This window comes from Cygnus olor, chromosome 1 (assembly GCF_009769625.2).
Source record: "Cygnus olor isolate bCygOlo1 chromosome 1, bCygOlo1.pri.v2, whole genome shotgun sequence".
NCBI lineage: Eukaryota > Metazoa > Chordata > Aves > Anseriformes > Anatidae > Cygnus > Cygnus olor.
In genome coordinates, this window is record NC_049169.1 from 192,427,384 (window position 1) to 192,445,292 (window position 17,909).

At 39.1% G+C, this 17,909-nt stretch overlaps 1 protein-coding gene across 4 annotated transcripts in view; it reads left to right on the forward strand.

The window, feature by feature from the left end:
- The window catches only part of ALKBH8 (alkB homolog 8, tRNA methyltransferase), a 50,668-nt gene that overhangs the window by 10,490 nt on the left and 22,269 nt on the right, over window positions 1–17,909 (forward strand). For all 4 annotated transcript variants that reach the window (XM_040544119.1, XM_040544121.1, XM_040544120.1 and 1 more), the window contains 5 exons: window positions 238–478; window positions 1,608–1,739; window positions 2,571–2,666; window positions 4,047–4,151; window positions 6,390–6,460. In XM_040544119.1, the coding sequence (XP_040400053.1) occupies window positions 238–478; window positions 1,608–1,739; window positions 2,571–2,666; window positions 4,047–4,151; window positions 6,390–6,460 (645 nt within the window). The remainder of the gene's footprint in view (window positions 1–237; window positions 479–1,607; window positions 1,740–2,570; window positions 2,667–4,046; window positions 4,152–6,389; window positions 6,461–17,909) is intronic.

A 17,909-nucleotide genomic window follows, 5' to 3' on the forward strand; every position in this document is an offset into this window, starting at 1 on the left:
TAAGTCATTTTATAATAGCATTTGCAAGCATTTCTACCAGAATTTGTGCTGGACAGAGGTTGCTTTAGCTTCATATACCTAGCTAATTGAAATGTAACTATTTTGTGTGGAATATATTAAAAAGTAATCATGGGATTGCTTCATTTTTCTTGAGAGCTGATTTCTTAGTAGAGTGTTAGTTTTAGTTCAATCAGCAGTAATCAGTAATTCTAAATTTTCTTTTTTCTCTTCACATAGAACCTAGTTATTGCCAATGCTGGCCTAGGTAATGGAATGAGTAGACACCAACTGCTCAAGACAGTAGAAGAATACGGATTGGTGGAAGCACTTTTAATGCCACCGAATAAACCATATTCATTTGTGAAATATGGGTCAACGGAAGAAGCCAAGAAAGCCTTTGATGCCCTAAATGGAAAAGAATTAACGCTGGGAGACTCTGGCCAAAATGTTGTTCTGTATAGTAATTTTGTGGAAAAAGGTATCATTTTTGTGCTTACCTATAAACTCCTTGCATACTTCTCTTTGCTTTTACTTCTTAGACTGTAAATACAGCTAAAAGCACACAGTATGTAAGTAGAGGAAAGAGAATGAAAGCCAGAATCTAAGATTCAGCACAGAAAATAACCTTTTGTCTTTGTATTTTTTGTCTTTGTGTTTAATGATGGGATACTTGAATTTGAACTCTTTTTACTTGGAGGCACAAGGTGGCCACTTAAGTAGTTTCAAGACCATTCAGTGCTGCATTTGAAGGTTTTGTGATTAAGGAGCTAAATTGGGACCCAGGGCATCTCTGAATACTTCATTGGACTTCTTGTGTGGTGATGGTCCTGTGATCTCTATCTTAGCTCCAAGACTGAAAATAGGCAGAATAAAATTTCTGCTTTTTTTCCTTTTTCTCAAACTTTTTTAATGGCTGACTGTAAGCTGTTTCATACAAGAATGGTTCCTCTGTCTATGAGTTTTTATAGTGTCTAGTGAAAAGACTTCTAGGTCATGGTTTGTACATTCTGTCAGTGAAAAGCTTTTAAAATAAGGACATCAAATTGAAGGCCTCTATACCACAGGCATTTTCTGTTTTTCTAGGTTTTATATTATGGTTGTTTGTATTTGGTTACGAATTGCTTCCCTAGACATCAAATATCAAAAAAATAATAGAAAATAAGAAATCATGTTTTTTCCCGTTAGTGGCAGGTGGAATATTAGAATTACAGTGGCACTCCACTTTTTAGCTATAAGCAGAGGTAAATCAAAATTGTAGAAAACTAAAATGCTGGTAGAATCCTGAAATGATTGGATTTTTTTTATTGTTATTTTATTTTGACAGGAAAATCACAGGTGGTTTTGCGTTTGGGTACTGTGGAGTCTTACCAGTTTTACACAGTAAAATCTAAAAAGTGCTTTTTGTGATGCAAAATTTGGGCCTTACCCTGTTTTCTTGTGTCAAAAATGAATTACTCATTCACCAAATCAGATACTCCATTGTATCATTAAAGCAAATATTCCTACAGCTATAATATATTCCCATACATAGCAAATAATCCTATGGGGAACACCTGGTTTTATTTTCCCTACAGAGTGACAATATTCTCTTTTTCCATACACCCTAGTTTTCTTGAAGAATGCTGTTGCTACAAACTTGCCTCCAGGCCTCCTAGTCATTGAAAAGGTAGTTTCTCCAGAGGAAGAAAGGAGGATGTTGGAAAGTATTGACTGGATGGGAGATGAAGATGCTCAAAATGGTGGGTAAAACTGAAGAAATTCGTACCTCCTATGATTTTATGCTGTTATTTCCTACAGTTTCAGTTTACAAGAAAGTCTGCATCTTGATAAATGTATTGTTTGAAATCGTGTATTTGCTTTTGGTATTTTAGAAATTGGGTCTTATATTACAAGTGACAAACTACTGGGGCAAAGTGGTCTGAAGTGATATCCTGATACAGATTTACTTGAATAAGATTGCCACATCCAAAAACAACTACAGTCTTCTGTAAAAAACTTATGTCCTACTTAAAAAACTTGCTTTCTTTTAAATCAGAAATAAGTTAGTGAAACACACTTTCTGGATGCATCTGTGCTTTCATACGAGTTCTGTGGAATCAAATCTCTTAAGTGAATCGGTCTTGGAATTCACTTCAAGATTTTGGTGTTTTTTTTTCCTTGGAACAACACAAATGGCTATATTGACCTTAGTTAACATATAACTTGTTGACTGGTGAAAGTGAAGGATCTTGCTATATTCCTAGGTTATCAATCAAGTGCTAGGCCAGAGGTCAAAGCAAGAATAAAGATGCATTAAACAGGAGTCAAGAAAATGGTACTCTCTACTTCCTGCATATACAAAAGCAGGGTCAGTTTGACTTTAAAAAACAGTGAATGCCTGATACAGTTACAAAAGGTAACAAGGCAGAAGAATTGTGTGCCATGAATAACAAGGGTCACATAGATTGTTTTAGCTCTTAATTAAAGAATGTTTAGGTTTAACGGAGGTCAAATGGAATAGGGAAGCGTAGCAATTTGCCTCTACTATTTTATGTAGTCTAATCTTATTTTAAACTTGTGTCTTTTCACAGCCCAGAAGACTTTAAAGCATAGAAAAGTAAAACATTTTGGATATGAGTTTCGCTATGATAACAACAATGTTGATAAAGACAAACCTTTACCTGGAGGTGAGAACTTCCCTATGAAATAGTACTTTGCACTGATATTTGAACTATTATATAAAGCCTTTGATCCTCACTGAGGTATGGATGTGAGATTGTAATGAAAGAAGAACCTTCACTGTATCTTAAGCACACATTGAACAGTGCTTTTGTGAACGGGATCCATTCCAGACTGCAGTGACTACTTGAAGCTTGTTTTACAGACACTTGTAGCCAGGAGTTGCTGCCCTTTGTTGAGGTCAAATCAAATAAGGCTTTTGGGATTGTAATTGTCTTTTCTTTTACTGTTACTTAATTTTTCTTTTGTTCCATAAAATGATTTTGTATTTAAAATTGCATATTAATTTGGGGTTGCAGTGTGTATTGCAACATATATTTATCTTGATGAGCTTGAAGCTTGCTGGATGCACAACAAAATTTTCCTTTGGACTGAAAGCAATCTTGAAAAGGTTTGACTAACTCTTATTTGGAGATGAGAGCTATGAAGTTAGAGCAGATCAAGTGAGTCATCTTATAGTCTTAGATCTAAAAATAGTAAAATAGGGGGGTTAAACCCATATGAAACCTGAAGGTGTTTAAGGTCATGCATGGGTACTGTGGTGGATGTAGCTTTCAACAGATGGATTCTGGTTACTTTGTGGTTCTAGCAGTGAAACTGTATATAATCATAAAAGCATGGATATTCGAGTGTTTTCTAGTCTTACAGCTAGTGCTCTTTATGTGTGAGAAGAGCGTAAATGGAAATACTTCATTGGGGGAAAACAAAAAATAAAAATCAATAGATTTGTGAAAGGGGTGCTATTAACATGTTTGTGGGTGTTACGTCCAACAGAATATAAATTATGTCCTCTGGTAAAATAGCACACTAAAAATTCATTGAAGGACTCTTGTTCCTGTTTCAAAACCATATTGACTTCAGCAGATTTATTTGGTGATACTTAATTCAATAGCAGATTTTTAGGGGGTAATTTTTATCTTTTAGTGAGCTTTCTGCACAACTTCTGACTTTCTGCGTAATAATTACGGTTCTTGTCTGCAGCTTCCTCATTGCAGTGGTTGGTGGAAATTTTGCCCCTGATTTGATATGCTCTTATTTACGTGCAGGGATAACACAGTTTGCATGTCTTAGGAGTGGGCCTGGTCTGCCTCTAAATGTGACCTTGGAGGAACTGCCTTTCTAATTGTGAGATGTTACATATACATGGTACTTGCAGATCTGACCAACAATTCTGATGTGTGTGTTAGAGCAAATGCATAGTGATTATTATGAAAGATGGCCTTACATATAGGCTGTTTCTCTGTATTTTGCCCAGTTATATTCCATGTGAATGGAAAGGATAAAAATGTAAAAAGCTGTCTTGCTTAAAGTTTTGTTTCTATGAATAGGTCTTCCTGAAATTTGTAGCTTGTTCTTGGAGAAGTGCTTGAAGCAGGGATATATCAAGCATAAACCTGATCAACTGACTGTAAATCAGTATGAACCTGGACAAGGTAAATTTTTTTATCTTTCAAAAATTTTGAGCTTTTTACCTTAATTGAAATTCAGAAGAGAATAGCATCTAACGGGACAGGATTTAAGCATTTGCTTAATGTATTTACTCTGTGACCTGAGATGTTTGATATCAAACCTAATGTCTTCATGCTGGTTTCTGAACCCAGGAGCTTGTGTTCAGAAGTACAGTTTTTGATAACACTGTTACGGAAGTTGATGATGTTCCAGAATACAAGGCCATAACATGGAAACTCAACAAAAAAAGGATACAGGAATAAGTAGCCATATTTGTTTTTGCACTCATGTACTTTTTCATTGCTTCTCCAAACTCTTCTTGCTCCCTGTAATGTGCGTAGTCTCCAGAAAACAGCTCTTGCTGTTACTATGTGGTATAATGTTAGTATACATGATATGTAGGCTCTTAAGTATGCTGCAAGAAGTGTTCTCTTATCTGGGGAATAAGAAATTTCTCAATTTCTGTAATCTTTCCCAGACTGGAGAGAAATGTGCTTCTCATCACACCTGTAGGGAATAAATCATACGCTGTGCTTTTTGCTAAGGTCAGTCATCAAGGCTAACTATCTGGCTTCCTTTAGAGTGGATATCTAATTTGTCCTTAGGAACGAAGGACAACAGCTTTTCTTTCAGAATCAGTGTCTGACAGCTAATTTAGTGTGTGCCAAACAGGAGTCTGAAAAGCTGATCACATTTGTTTATGTATCTGCCGATCTGTTAAATTGTTACAGTCACATACTGGTGCCAGGGACCTCAGGAGATTAGCTCGAATTGTAGATTTCTATCAAGAACAGAAGCAGTTTTTTAAAAACAAAACAAGATAAAGCAATACCCTTTCCTAAGTGCAAATTGTTAGGATATAAATGAACGTAGAGTGCAGCCAGATTAATGCCTTTAGTATCTGTGTTATGAGCCAGATTCTGTCACTGGACCCTAAACTTGAGATTTTAAAAAGTGAATGATGACTAAGCTGTATCTAAACTGTAGGAGCCACGTTGAAGACACATTAAATGAATTCCTTCTTTAAAGCACTTTTTTCATTCAGGGTCCTAATAATGTTTAAATTTTTGGATTTATACTTGAAAGTAACCACCCACATTTGAGTGCTTAGGTGACTGTCTCTTTCTATGTGCTGCATGGGTGGAGTGTAAACAGCAGGAAGGTCAGTGTGGTCTTGGTTGAATTATTTGGGTGATGCTGAACTGTACTCTTGTTGCACAGTGAATTATGCTGCCTTCAGTGTGCATCTGAAGGAAGAGTTTCAGTGCTTCATACAGAATAAAAATTATGAGCAAACACAAGCAGATATGTGTCCTTGCTTTTCAAGTCTGGCTGATTTTCTATTAAACTAAATGTTGGCCTCATAAAACATTAGTATTGCTTTCACTGAAATGAATGAAATTCAGATTATTTATATCTGGAGGTAAAATCTGGTATATAATGATGTTTTGTAGAGCTGACTGACAGTGTTAGGAAAATATGTTTTCAAATAAGAAATTTGATTGTGTTAAAATATGTGGCACAGGTTTCAGGGAATGGCAGTTTCTTTAATTAAAAAAGAAAGAAAGAAAGAACTTGCTGTCCTTCTGGCAATTCTCAAATACATGTTTACTCATACACACCCCAAAATAATTACCACCCAGGGGTTAGCCCAGCAATGGTGTAGATTTTTCTTGAGAACTGCAAAGCAGAGGGGCAGGGTTTGACCCTGACAGTATCTGTTTGTAGTAGTAGGTCCTAATTCTGAAGCTGAAATCCTTTGCACCTTCATTTGCTTAGCAACACAAGGGGTATTTGGGGTGATTCCTTCCTGGGGAAGAGTGATGGAGCAATACGTGATTGTGGATGAGCTAAGGCCCAAAGACACCCAGCATAATTTAACTGTTAGTTTTAACCTAAGAAGAGAGCATAATGATTTCAGGTGCTTGCTGCAGCGAGGTGACCAGTAGGAGTGAGTGAGTGAGGCCTTTGGGTGCTCTGAACTGTCTTCTAGGTATTTCCACTGATTATAGAGAACACTTAGGTTAGCTGTGTGGTTAATATCTTATCTGGGCATGTAAATCCGATGGGCTGATCCTGTCCTGAATTGTTTTGGAAGGCTCCTTTATAAATTTGTTTGTTTAGCCCTACATCCCATTCAAAGTGGACATCCATGTAAATAGAGTTTGCTTGAAGAGATACCCCTCTGTTATTATAATGACTTTTTTTCTTTTTGTGTGCAGGAATCCCTCCTCATATTGATACACATTCTGCTTTTGAGGATGAAATAATCTCTCTCAGTTTAGGATCTGAGGTAAACTTATATCTGTATATATTTTGGTGATGCTTTACTGAGAAGTTTCATTTTTATATTGCTTAATACAATTTAATTTGGTTTTCCATGGTGTCTGTTCACACTCAGATGAGTTCAATCTCAAGCATGCAAGGTAATGTGATATGCTAATTAAATAAGCAACTGCAATGAGATGTTGTCACAGGATGATTTGCCAGTGATATCCTATTTTTAAGTCTTAGCATCTAGTGCTGCATTGACCTTCCTTCATTTAGTATTCATCTTAGGGAGTATATCACCCTGTCTGTTTGTAACTCCATTTTTTCCTGTGTCATCCCCTGTTCCCTCTGGTCTGTAATATTTATATTCAGTGTGTTTACAGTAAGCTAATGTAGATGGGTGGACCTGTAGAGGGTCTGGTCAAAGTCTGAACCCTGTTGAACTAGTCATGATGCATGCAGAGGTAGACTCTGATCTCAGGATCTTCCAAAATTTGCAGGTGATGCAGGCAAAAAGTAGGAAGGGAAGTGGAAGAACAGTGAAGTAGAATGAAGCTATACGATGTCCCAGTAGTAGGGCCGAAAACAGTCCGTATCATCCAGTCCTCTAGTTAGTGTCCGTACTTCTACTCTTTCTATTGCAGTTCATGTGCTGCACCTATGCCCATCCTGTTTTACAAATTTAATGTTACCTGCTCTGCCTTAAGCACTACTGCAGCAAGTCTTTTCTACTTGGCCATTGCACCTTCCTGTGTTTTCCTGAGGGTGTTCATATTCTAGACGTAGCTGCGTGGCCTATTCCATTACGATCTTGTGCTTTTTGTTACAGGGAAGGTATATCTATTGCTGTCTGTTCCCATGGTGTTGGATAACTAGTTGTTTAACAGTGTTAAGAACAAAAGGTCATTGCAGTGGGTATTTGAGGTTTGATTTTGTTGTTATTTTTTGTTGCTGTTTTGATTTTTTTTCTGTTGAAAAGCTGCGAACCCTGTTCTGGCAGTGGTGTGTAGAGGACACAGATGTGTGTGCATATAGAGTTAGGTGTACCTGCATACCAATAGACAGTGTCCTTCTGTTATGAAGCAGCAACTTTGATTATTTCTCTTGGTTTGTCTTACTCTTTAGGCAGAGGGAGGACCATGGCTGACTATTATGAGCTCTGATGTTCTTTGTATCTTTAATCTGGGTTCTGACACCAACTTCTTTTTTTCTTGAATGTTTTTTTAGTAGATGTGTTACTTCTGGGACTAGAGGTGAGTCTGAGGAAGAGTAGCCTTCCCAATATTGTGTGTGGCAGTCGCACTTCTGTGTTCTTGATCCCTTGAAAGAGAGGTGTCTGTGTTGCCAGTCCTCTCAGACAGGTCATGGATGCATTTGTTAATCTAAGCCACAAAAATATTAAGAAAAGCATCAGGTTAGAGTAGGAAAGTCTGGAATTAGTTGTGATGGTGTTGCGAACAGTGTCATTAGAGTCTTCACTCCTTTTGTTTTGGTGTGTGCCAATCTAGGACTGATTTCCCTATGCTGCTTCTGCACTTAGCCTTCTTTCTGTGGTAGTGTTCTGATCTGTTCAACTGCAGTGGCATCTTTTAACAGTGTCAGCACCTCCATGCTAGATAGCACGTGAGAACATCCATCTCTTCATGCAATTTCTCTAGGTAAAAAGCTGTAATAGATCTTCTGTGCAGTTTATCAGTCATAAGTTTAACTTTCTAATACGTGCTGAGTATTTAGAGCAGCACAGCAGCAATAGATGACCCTGCCTTACCGCTAATCCTGTGTTGACCTTGCAAGTGAAAATATTACTTTAGTTTTCTTTATAAAAGCTATATTGGTGCTGCTGTAATTTCACATCCTTTTCTGCCTCACTCTGCAGCCCCAGGCTTTCTTACCTTTTCGATTTCAATTAAAAAGGCTGACTCTGACTTGGATGCTCTCTTACTTCATCAATGAGGCACCATAGGCAGTGCGTTTCCAGATGATTATATTACAGCATAGCTTTGTGATGGTCTCAAACAGATGGCCAAAAGCAGAGTGATTTTAATCACCTGAGAAATACAAACCTTTCCGTGAGGAGGACTGCCTGGAGGATTATGATGCTGTTAAAAATTGGAATGTATATAATTCAATCAGGGAAACAGCTAGACTTTGGCCATTTATAGATATTTCAGACACAGACATTGGGAGCTAACAGACTGTGTCCAAGTTTCAGTGCCTTTTCCTAATGGGCTATCAATGAACTTCTCAGATTCAGTCAATCAAAGCACACATGCAGTAAAACAAACCAGTGGTACAGAAAATGCTGCTTTATTCGATGCCTGTGCTTTCTGGTACTTTTATAACTTTTTATGATTTCTTTAATATATTTTTGTGCACTTAACTCTTCATCTGATTTTAAAATGTAAACAGCAGTTGTAGTAATATGTGAGTTAGTTATTTTAGGTGTTTCTCGAAGCCTACTACTCTATTCCCATCGCGGTTTATAAAAATGTATACGCTCTGATAATAAATAATTGGAGTTGCATATGTGTCAGCAAATCCTGATTCTTGTCTGTTCTCTATTCTTCTCCTTGTAGTGTGACTTAATGTTTTTTTCACCAGAATAAATTAGGCTGCAACCTACTGGAAAAAATTGCATAAAGCCTTATGTCTAGTCTTTTCTGTGTTCTTCTCAAAAGAAAATGCACACATTTAGATAGGAAGTGTCATAAAGAAAAAACCTCGCAGCCCAGCTAGTTGTGTAACCTTTTCCTGAAGTTGGCAGACCAGACACTTGAGAAGGAAAAAAGAAATCAGAAACGCCTCATAATTCTTGTTGTTAAGTCATGGAAGGAACTTTTCTTCCCATTGTTTTTATGCTTGTCTATGCTTGTCCTTCCAGGATCTGAGTTAGGCAGCTTCTAGTAACTAGTAATTGAAATAAATGCCTTGACATACGAAAAAGGAGGTTGAGGCAGACCAGGGGACTAAACACAAGTGCCTTCCTAGCCTAGTGCCTTAGTGATCAGCAGCATAGGCTTACAGACTTCTTGTGATATCTTCACAGAATTGTTTAGGTTGGAAGGGACCTCCTGAGTTTATCTAGTCCAAGCCCTGCTCAAGCAGGGTCAGCTAAAGCAGGTTGTCAGAGACTGCATTTAGCCTGTCTCTGCAGATGGAGGCTCCAAAACTGCCTGAGCAACCTGTGTTTGACCTCTGTCTGATTAAAAAAAAACAAAAACAAAACCAAAAAAAACTTGTGTTATGTTCAGATGGAATTTCATGGGTTTTAATTTGTGCCTATTCTCTCTTGTCTTGTCCATGGGCACTACTGAGAAGAGTCGGGTTCCCTCTTCTTTATTGCCTCCCATCAGGTATTTATACACATAAATAAGATCTCCCCTGAAGCTTCTCTTCTCCAAGCTGAACAGTCCTTGCTCTTTCAGCTTCTCATATGAAAGATACTCCATCATCATCTTCATGGCCCTGCACTGGATTTGTTCAGTAAGTCCCTATGTTTCTTGTACTGGGGAGCCCAGTCTGTTCCCAGTACTGGAAACAGTACTCCGAATGCATCCTCACCAGTGTTGAGTAGAGAGGAAGGATCACCTCCCTCAAACTGCTGGCAGTGTTCTTCATTATGCAACCCAGGAGGCTGTTGGCCTTTTCTGCCACAAGAGTGCATTGCTGGCTCACAGTCAAGTTCACCAGGACCCCAATATCCTTTTTGGCTGAGCTGCTTTCTAGCTATCAGCTTCCAAATTGTGATGGTGCCTGGGCTTATTTCTGACCAGGTGCAAGACTTGGCACTTCCCTTTCTTGGACTTCATGAGGTTCCTGTCTGCCCCGTTCTCCAGCCTGTCTAGGTCCTTCCGAATGGCAGCACTGGTGTGTCGGTCAGTCCGCCAGTTTTGTATTGTCTGGAAACTTGCTGGGGGGGCACAGTCCCATCGTCCAGGTAAGTAATGAAGATGTTAAACGGTGCTAGCCCCCGTATCGACCACTAGAGGACACCACCAGTGACATGTCTCTCACTGCCCTTTGTGCCACTGCCACTGTCAGTGATACCTTGCAGCCTGAAACACACTATTGAAATCGGTCTTTTCATCTGGAGAATGAGTTTATCCAGTAAGAAAGCACTTTGGACTGTTCTGTTAGAGGAATCATTGTAAGTCTAATTTGTTTCTGCAAAATTCATTTATGTTGAAGAGGGAATAGCTATTGGCATTAGAATATACTTTTTAAAATATGAACAATCTGGGGAAGGGTGTGATTCTTCACAACACTGCATTTGTAGTATAGCAGATAGCCTCCAGCAATCCAAGTTATTAAACTTACATGAAATGAGGCAGAAATGTAGGTGTGAGATTCTCATTCCCATCTTAGTCGCATGGAACAACTTGGTCTATCAAGAGGCGCAGTGAAACCAAGTGGCTCAATTTTGTTCTAGTTGCTGCAATATGTTGTGCTTTATGGAGTTTACAAGACATTAAACGATTTGAAGGAGAAAATGTCACTATTACTTTGGGCTTATGTCTATCTTATACAAACCACTACACAGTTTGAAGGCAAAGCAGTGAGACATGTGATGTGTCTTGTCCCACAGTATTCCAGGAAAGGTGAGAGTGTCAGGACAGGCTAATCACTTCTCAGGTTTTGATCCAGGAGATGCCAAAGAAATGGGAAACTGCAGGATGAAGTGAGACTTCCAGAATGTCCCGTGGGCTTCTAATGACATTTTATAAACTATCACATTCACCCTTTTTTATATGAGCTGATATGCTAAAAAATATTAATGAATGTCAGTTTTGATGTTAGGATATTGAATAGTTTTCTTCAATTCAGAAGTTGCCGTAGTGGGTAAAGAAAGGCAATGGGGAAAAATCAGTCCAAAGTGATTTTATTAAGTTCAACGGTAAACCATATATCCCTGTGTCTGTGAATTTGAACAGAGTGCTGCAAAACAGGGAACAATCCTTTCTGTTAAGAATTTTCTGTACTGATTTGATTTGGGTGTTATTTTCAGTGCTTCCATTTGGTGTCTCTAAAGGTATGCAACTTTACAATATTTCGTCCTAGGAGCCTGGCCAAGTTTGCAGCTGTCTTTGAAAAATCCTAGTCAAAGCCTGTCTCAAATTTCCCTTTGCAGGCTTGCAACAGGAGCTCGATCAATATTGAGATTTCTGTTTTTCTGTCTTTCCTAATTTGCCATTTAACATGCTTTTATGTAAACCTTGATTCATTGGAGTTTTAGAAAGACAGAGGTAATGTTTCTGTGGTAAGCTAAGTGCCACTGTGAGAGTACCAAACTCAGAAAGGAATTTTCCCTTCCTGGCTGCAGATCTTACCCCCAGTAAATAGCGAGTGATGCAGTGCGCTCTCTCTTCCTATCAGCCCTGCCGCATTCTCTCAGAGACTACTGGGGGACACCCTCTGCCCCCATGCCAGAGGGTGAAACACAGTTGTAGCCTTCCTGAAGGGTGTGTTGTGTTGGCACCATGCTCTAATTTTGGCGTTCTGTTCTCTTTTCCTAATGTCTATCCCCAATATGAAAATCACAGGCTTGTCGTTTTCTTTTCCCTAGCTTCTGCTTTTGCCCCTTGAGTGCCTTACTCTACTTCCAGTCCCTGTGCCTCACCCTGGCAGAAAACTGGCATAACCAAGGAGGGCTGCTCTGATGCCCTGCTGAGGCTCCTGACCTAACTTCTGTGAAAGGGAAGCTTCAGGGTTTGGAGTCAGACTTGTGGCTCAAGGTTAAACAGTGAGGCTGAGAGCGTGGATCATCCCCGTCTTCTGCTTGACTTCTGTTCATCTGAACACATATCCATCATGCCCTAGCCTGCAGATATTAAGGGCCTTGATCTGTAAAGAAAAGTCGTGACTCTTTTAAACCCTGAAAGCAGAGCGGTATTACAAAGAAGTACTCCGCTAGATCTTTTGAAATATGAATGACCAGCGGTAGTCATAGAACTGATAGAATGAGGTACCCTGCTATTACTCTTCTCCCAGGCTGGGAATTGACCATTTATTCCTGCACTTTTGCTTTGTATTTGTTAATCTATTTCTAATCTGTCTTGGTTAACAAACACAAATCTGTAGCTGTTGTAGCAGCAGCAGCTGTTCTGTAATAAGCTGCTTGAGAGATTTTGTCAGAAGCCTTTCGAAAGCCTAGATTGTATCCAGCCATTGACAGTCAGCACCTGTTTCACTTCTTGCAGGAGCTCTAACAAGGTAGGCAGGTACTGGATGTTACTGTGTTAACTGTGTGGTCTCAGTCATATTTTGCTTAGTTGCTGATTCATTTTGATTTACTTTTTACATTTACTTTTTTTTTCTTTTAGGGGAAGGCACAAAACATCTTAACTCATTTAAGGAATTACTCTGATAGAGGCTCTAAGACAAAGCTTTAACTCTGTCCATGCTAGCAGCATAATTGTAGTGGGTGAAATTATAATAGCAGCAGTCCTTGTTTAAAATGAGATTGGGTTGGCAGGACCAAAATGACTCTTGGCCTGAATGGAAGACATTCATTTTAATTGCTAAGATCTAATGATGAGTTCAGAGGCTTGCTCAAATGATTGTGGTGGTATTCGTGAAGCTCAATAGTGTGTTTTTCAGATCTGTAAGACAGGTTTCTTGAGCTGTAACCCACAGTCATGGATTTCATCTGCTTCTGAAGAACAGTTTTCATCAGTTACTGTATCATTTAGTTGGAAACCCAAAGGGGGCTGCATTTGTAATTAATTATCAGTTAGCAGTTTTTACCATTTAAAGTAGTTTCTCATTTTTAAAAACTACTGAAGAATTTCTCTATGTGAAATCTGTCCTGAGCACCACAAGTTAAATACATCAGGCTTCATAAATGTGTTGCTGTTCTTCATGCTTACTCTCCATAAATGTCCTGTGTGTCTCTTTCTGCCCGTGTCATTCCACAATGTACTGTTATTTGAGCTTGGAAACAAATAACGAAGTGAACAAGACCCATTGAAATCAAGGGAGAGCTTCCTGATGATATAAATGAATAGAGAATTGAGCCCTCTAAGATAAGTAGCAATGCCTGCAGCCCTTCATGGGAATTTTTATAATAGTCTTACTGTGTTTTCAGGGAAAGGCGAATATTCAGTAAATGTACTGTTCCGAGTTTTAATTTCTGTGCTGGATATTGTCTCACCTTTTCATACATGATCCTGTTCACAGATATCAACGTGTCTTACCGATATTTCCACCTGATCAGTTATTTTGATCTTTGCAAGGGGCATGAAAGCCCAGTTTCATGTACATTTTTCAGAGGGAGCCTGTGCCGCAATACCTAATCACCTCCTTCCACTCTCCTGTAGCATTGGGTGTTTATAGGGTCTTCTCATTGTTTCTCTAGAAGCTGTATGACAGTAATTTGCTGTGAAACAAGACAGCAGCATGGAGATCTCACCTTCCCCACTACCTCTTTGGCTACATCAGAGGAACAAAATCAAAGCTAAGCTATGAGAGAACCTGTATTTTAAAGTTTTGTATGTAGAAATATTCAGTTTTCTGCTCTTCCATCTTGGTGAGACATTCCAACTTCCAGGCGTGTCTCTTTGTATGAGTTGTTCCTGTGGTGAGTCGCAGACATCTGCATTTACTACCAGTGGGCCAGTATTGGGCCAGTAGCTCTGGAAAGCTTTATCTCTTGTCTTCACTTTATCAGATTCATGGACACGTACTGCATAGACTTGTAGAATAGCTGAGGTTGGCAGGGACCTCTGGAGGTCGTCTAGACCAATTCTCCCAGCACAAGCGGAGTCACCTACAGCAGGTTGCTCAGGACTGTGTCAAGCCAGGTTTTGAGAATCTCCACAGATACAGACGATTCATACCAGCCTCCCTTCCTTTCCCTGAAAGAAAGAAACTTGTCATCTGCCTTGCGTTTCCGTAAAGCTGTTCCCCGCAGTGCAAGACCTGCTCACTCTTAAATTGACTAAAATCTTGTGTCAGCCCTGAGCAAGAGCAGACTGTAGTTAGATTGCTGTGGGAATATGCAGAATGTGCTGGGACTTGAGATCTCTCTCCTGGCTCTGCTAGAGTGGGAAGATGTCTTACTGTATTCTCTGTAGCAGTTTTGCATTGCTTGCATGTGGTCCGTTATTTTGGCTGCTGAGAGAGGAAGGCAGAGCTGTAGCTCCTCCTGGTTCCTATCAGTTTTCTTCCTTCCACCCAGTTGGTTACTCTTTTTAGCCTCCTGCATTTTCTTTGAGACGCTAGTGTTGAGAAAGGGATGTGGGAAGAATGTTCTTGTCGTGCCCTCCTCTGGGCAGTTACATCAGCATTGTGTCCGCTGCTGGAATGAGAAACAAAAGAAATTGCAGTTAGGATGACATAATTTGAAAATGAAATTCACTCAGTATTGCATGGAAGAATATGTAGATATGCTATGAAAAATATGACATACAGTTCCATTTAGCAGGATTTTGTTTTGATTGTAAAGGAAAAAAAAAATTTGAGGGAAACACATTTCTAAAATGTTTGGAGTCTGCAATAGGGCTTAAGATTTTCTGACTGCAGTCCTAGCTGTTAAATAATGAAGGAAAACTGGATAATTATTTTATCAACTTGGTTCTGTCTTAATGCCACACGTTATCTCCAAACTTATTTGCTTTTTTTTGTAAAGTGCTTACTTCATATGCTGAGGCAGCGTTATTTCATTTCCAGTTCTCAGGTGTCTGTTAATGCTTTACTGTGACACACAAATATATAGATTGAATTTTTCAGTGGAATCAAACAGACCCTCTAGAAACAGTCTTGCAATTCCATAGATTTTGTTAGAGACTAATTGATTTTCATATCATATAAAGTACAAAGTTAGCTAAAAATCTTGAAAAAATGGATTAGATTATAACTCAATAGTGGTGTTTATAAACTAAAATCTGTTTTTTCTCTTGCTTCACTTCACTTCTCCCATGTACCCTTCACTATGATAAAAGAGTAGTTCATGTGTGGTGGCTTGGGTTAACTATTTAAATATGAAGTTACTATTAATTCCTGTGAAAAATATAATAATTGTAATAGAAGAAAACTAATACATTTAGTATATTTACAGCTTAATTTATTTTTGAGCCAAGTTTTAGGTTGTCGTTCTTTAAATACTGTTCTGCTATATTTGCCTTAGAAGCCTCTGTATTGTTGTTTGAGTAGAATTACTCGTTTCTTTCTTTTTTTTAAAAGAATTTTTAATCTCTGGAAGAGATTTATCAGTGGAAGTTATTCCTATTCCTCACATTATTTTTAGAAGATTGGTACTTGGTGCATGAAATGAAATCCTGGTGTCTGCCACAAATTAACAGCAAAACAGACTGAGCTCTAGGGCATTAAAAAGTCGTTATCTTTAGCTGTTGCATTTCAGCAGCAGTTCAGCTCTGGAACTCAATAAAGAAACCTAATTTCATTAGGTGGTGATGTCATCTCTATTGTTACAGGAGCCTATTTTAAGACTGTGGCAAGTTTCATATAGAAATGACAAATAGTAATAACAATCACAAGTAGTCTATAAGCAAAGAAACAAGCTTAACTTGTCAAGCTCCTGCTGTGGTATATTGTCTCCCCTGGACTTAGATAATACCAGTGAGTATAGCAAATGGGGTTTGAACTCTGCCTGCCTTTATACTCTGTGAGCATCTTGTATACTGCACCAATTTTGTTTCTGTTTTTCTTTTCAGCTGTGTTTAGTGTTTTAATAGTTTCTCCACAGAGCTCTTATCCAGCAGAGTTGACTCTGGAAATTTTGAGTGAGGAACTAGCAATTTAGAGAGGTTAAAAGTGTGCTGGAACCAAAGCTATCAATCCTATGATGTTGGTAGTACACTTGACGGATAGATTCTGAATGGGGGCAGAGAGAGCTGTGCTCTTAAAAGAGCAGAAAGCGGACAGGCAGCCTGTTGGTAAAGTGCAGGTAAAGCTCTGGTCTGTTTGCTGGGGCTGCAGGAGAGCGTTGGAGGGAACCCAGGTTGATGGTGCAGCTGAAAGCAGGGACAACTCCATGTTTCAGAGTTCCTTGTGAGGTGTTTCTCCTCCCCTCTTAGAGCTTACACCTCTCTGCAGTACATGTGCATGTAAGCCATCAATTGTAAATTCATGGCCAGATGCTGATGCTGTGGTAGAGCCCTTGTGCATAACTTTCAGCTGCAGACAGTGAAGACACTCACTGAGCAAGTAAAGCAGTTAGAGGGTATGAGAGAAGAAATATGTGGTACTTGTGATGAAAATCAGCAGCATTAGAACAACACCTGTCCAAACATCAAAATATGTTTATTTCGTTGTTTTACCTACTTGAAAATAATATGTATATTTCAGATGTGTGATAGTTTCACAATAGAATTATAGAATAGAATCATAGAATGGTTTGGGTTGGAAGGGACCTTTAAAGATCATCCAGTTCCAACCCCCTGCCATGGGCAGGGACACCTCCCACCAGACCAGGCTGCCCAAAGCCCCATCCAGCCTGGCCTTGAGCACTTCCAGGGATGGGGCATGCACAGCTTCTCTGGGCAGCCTGTGCCAAGGCCTCGCCATCATCTGAGTGAAGAATTTCTTCCTTAAAGCTAGTTTAAATCTACTCTCTTCTAGTTCAAACTTGTTACCCCTCTTCCTATAACTACACGCCCTGGTAAAGAGTCTCTCCCCATCTTTCTTGTAAGCCTCCTTTAAGTACTGGAAGGCCACAACAAGGTCACCTCAGAGCATTCTCCCCTTCTCTTCCTTGGGGCAAAACATAGCAATTGTGTCAATTTATAAATAATTTTTAACAAGCCTTTCATTATCATGCTGTTTTTTTGAATTACGCTTTATGACCCTAGGAGACATCGTTGACCAAGAAGATGGCTTTCGTAATGCTTTTTTCTTTTTTAGTTCTATGCTTTTGTCTGCTAAGGAATGACTCTTCTATATGTATTTAAGCCATGTTTGTGAATTCATGTTCAGATTCTCGTCCCTTAGTAGATTTCCCTTCTACAGTGAAGATGTAGAGGATTATGAAACAGGCCATATGGTAGTTTCTGTAGCAATAGATCAGAACCTGTATCTCATCAGCTCTTGTGAGCTATCATGCAAGAATTAGTTTGAAAAAACAGGATTTGGTTGTCTTGTGTTCTGTCAGTTCTTTGTTATTGTCATGGTCTCTGGGACTGTCGTTAGATGGAGTCATGAGAGCGGCTAGCTGACCTTTGCTTCAGCCTCAGGCTGAGCAGATTCATCTTTTCATCCCGCTGAATTACAGATATTCAGCACAGGACTGTTTACATACTACTTCCTCAGTGTGTAGGGGCAAGTTCATAGTGACGATAGTGCAGGAAGAAGTTTTAATTAAGGCAGGACTGTTTTAAACAGATTTGAGGCATCTGCTGAATCTATACTGTTAAGTGCTATATTTAATAACATGTCATCAGTGGTATTCAGTCCAGGATTAAGACACTTAAAACTTAATGTTTGCAAGTAGGTGTGTACGTGTGCACTTCATGCCT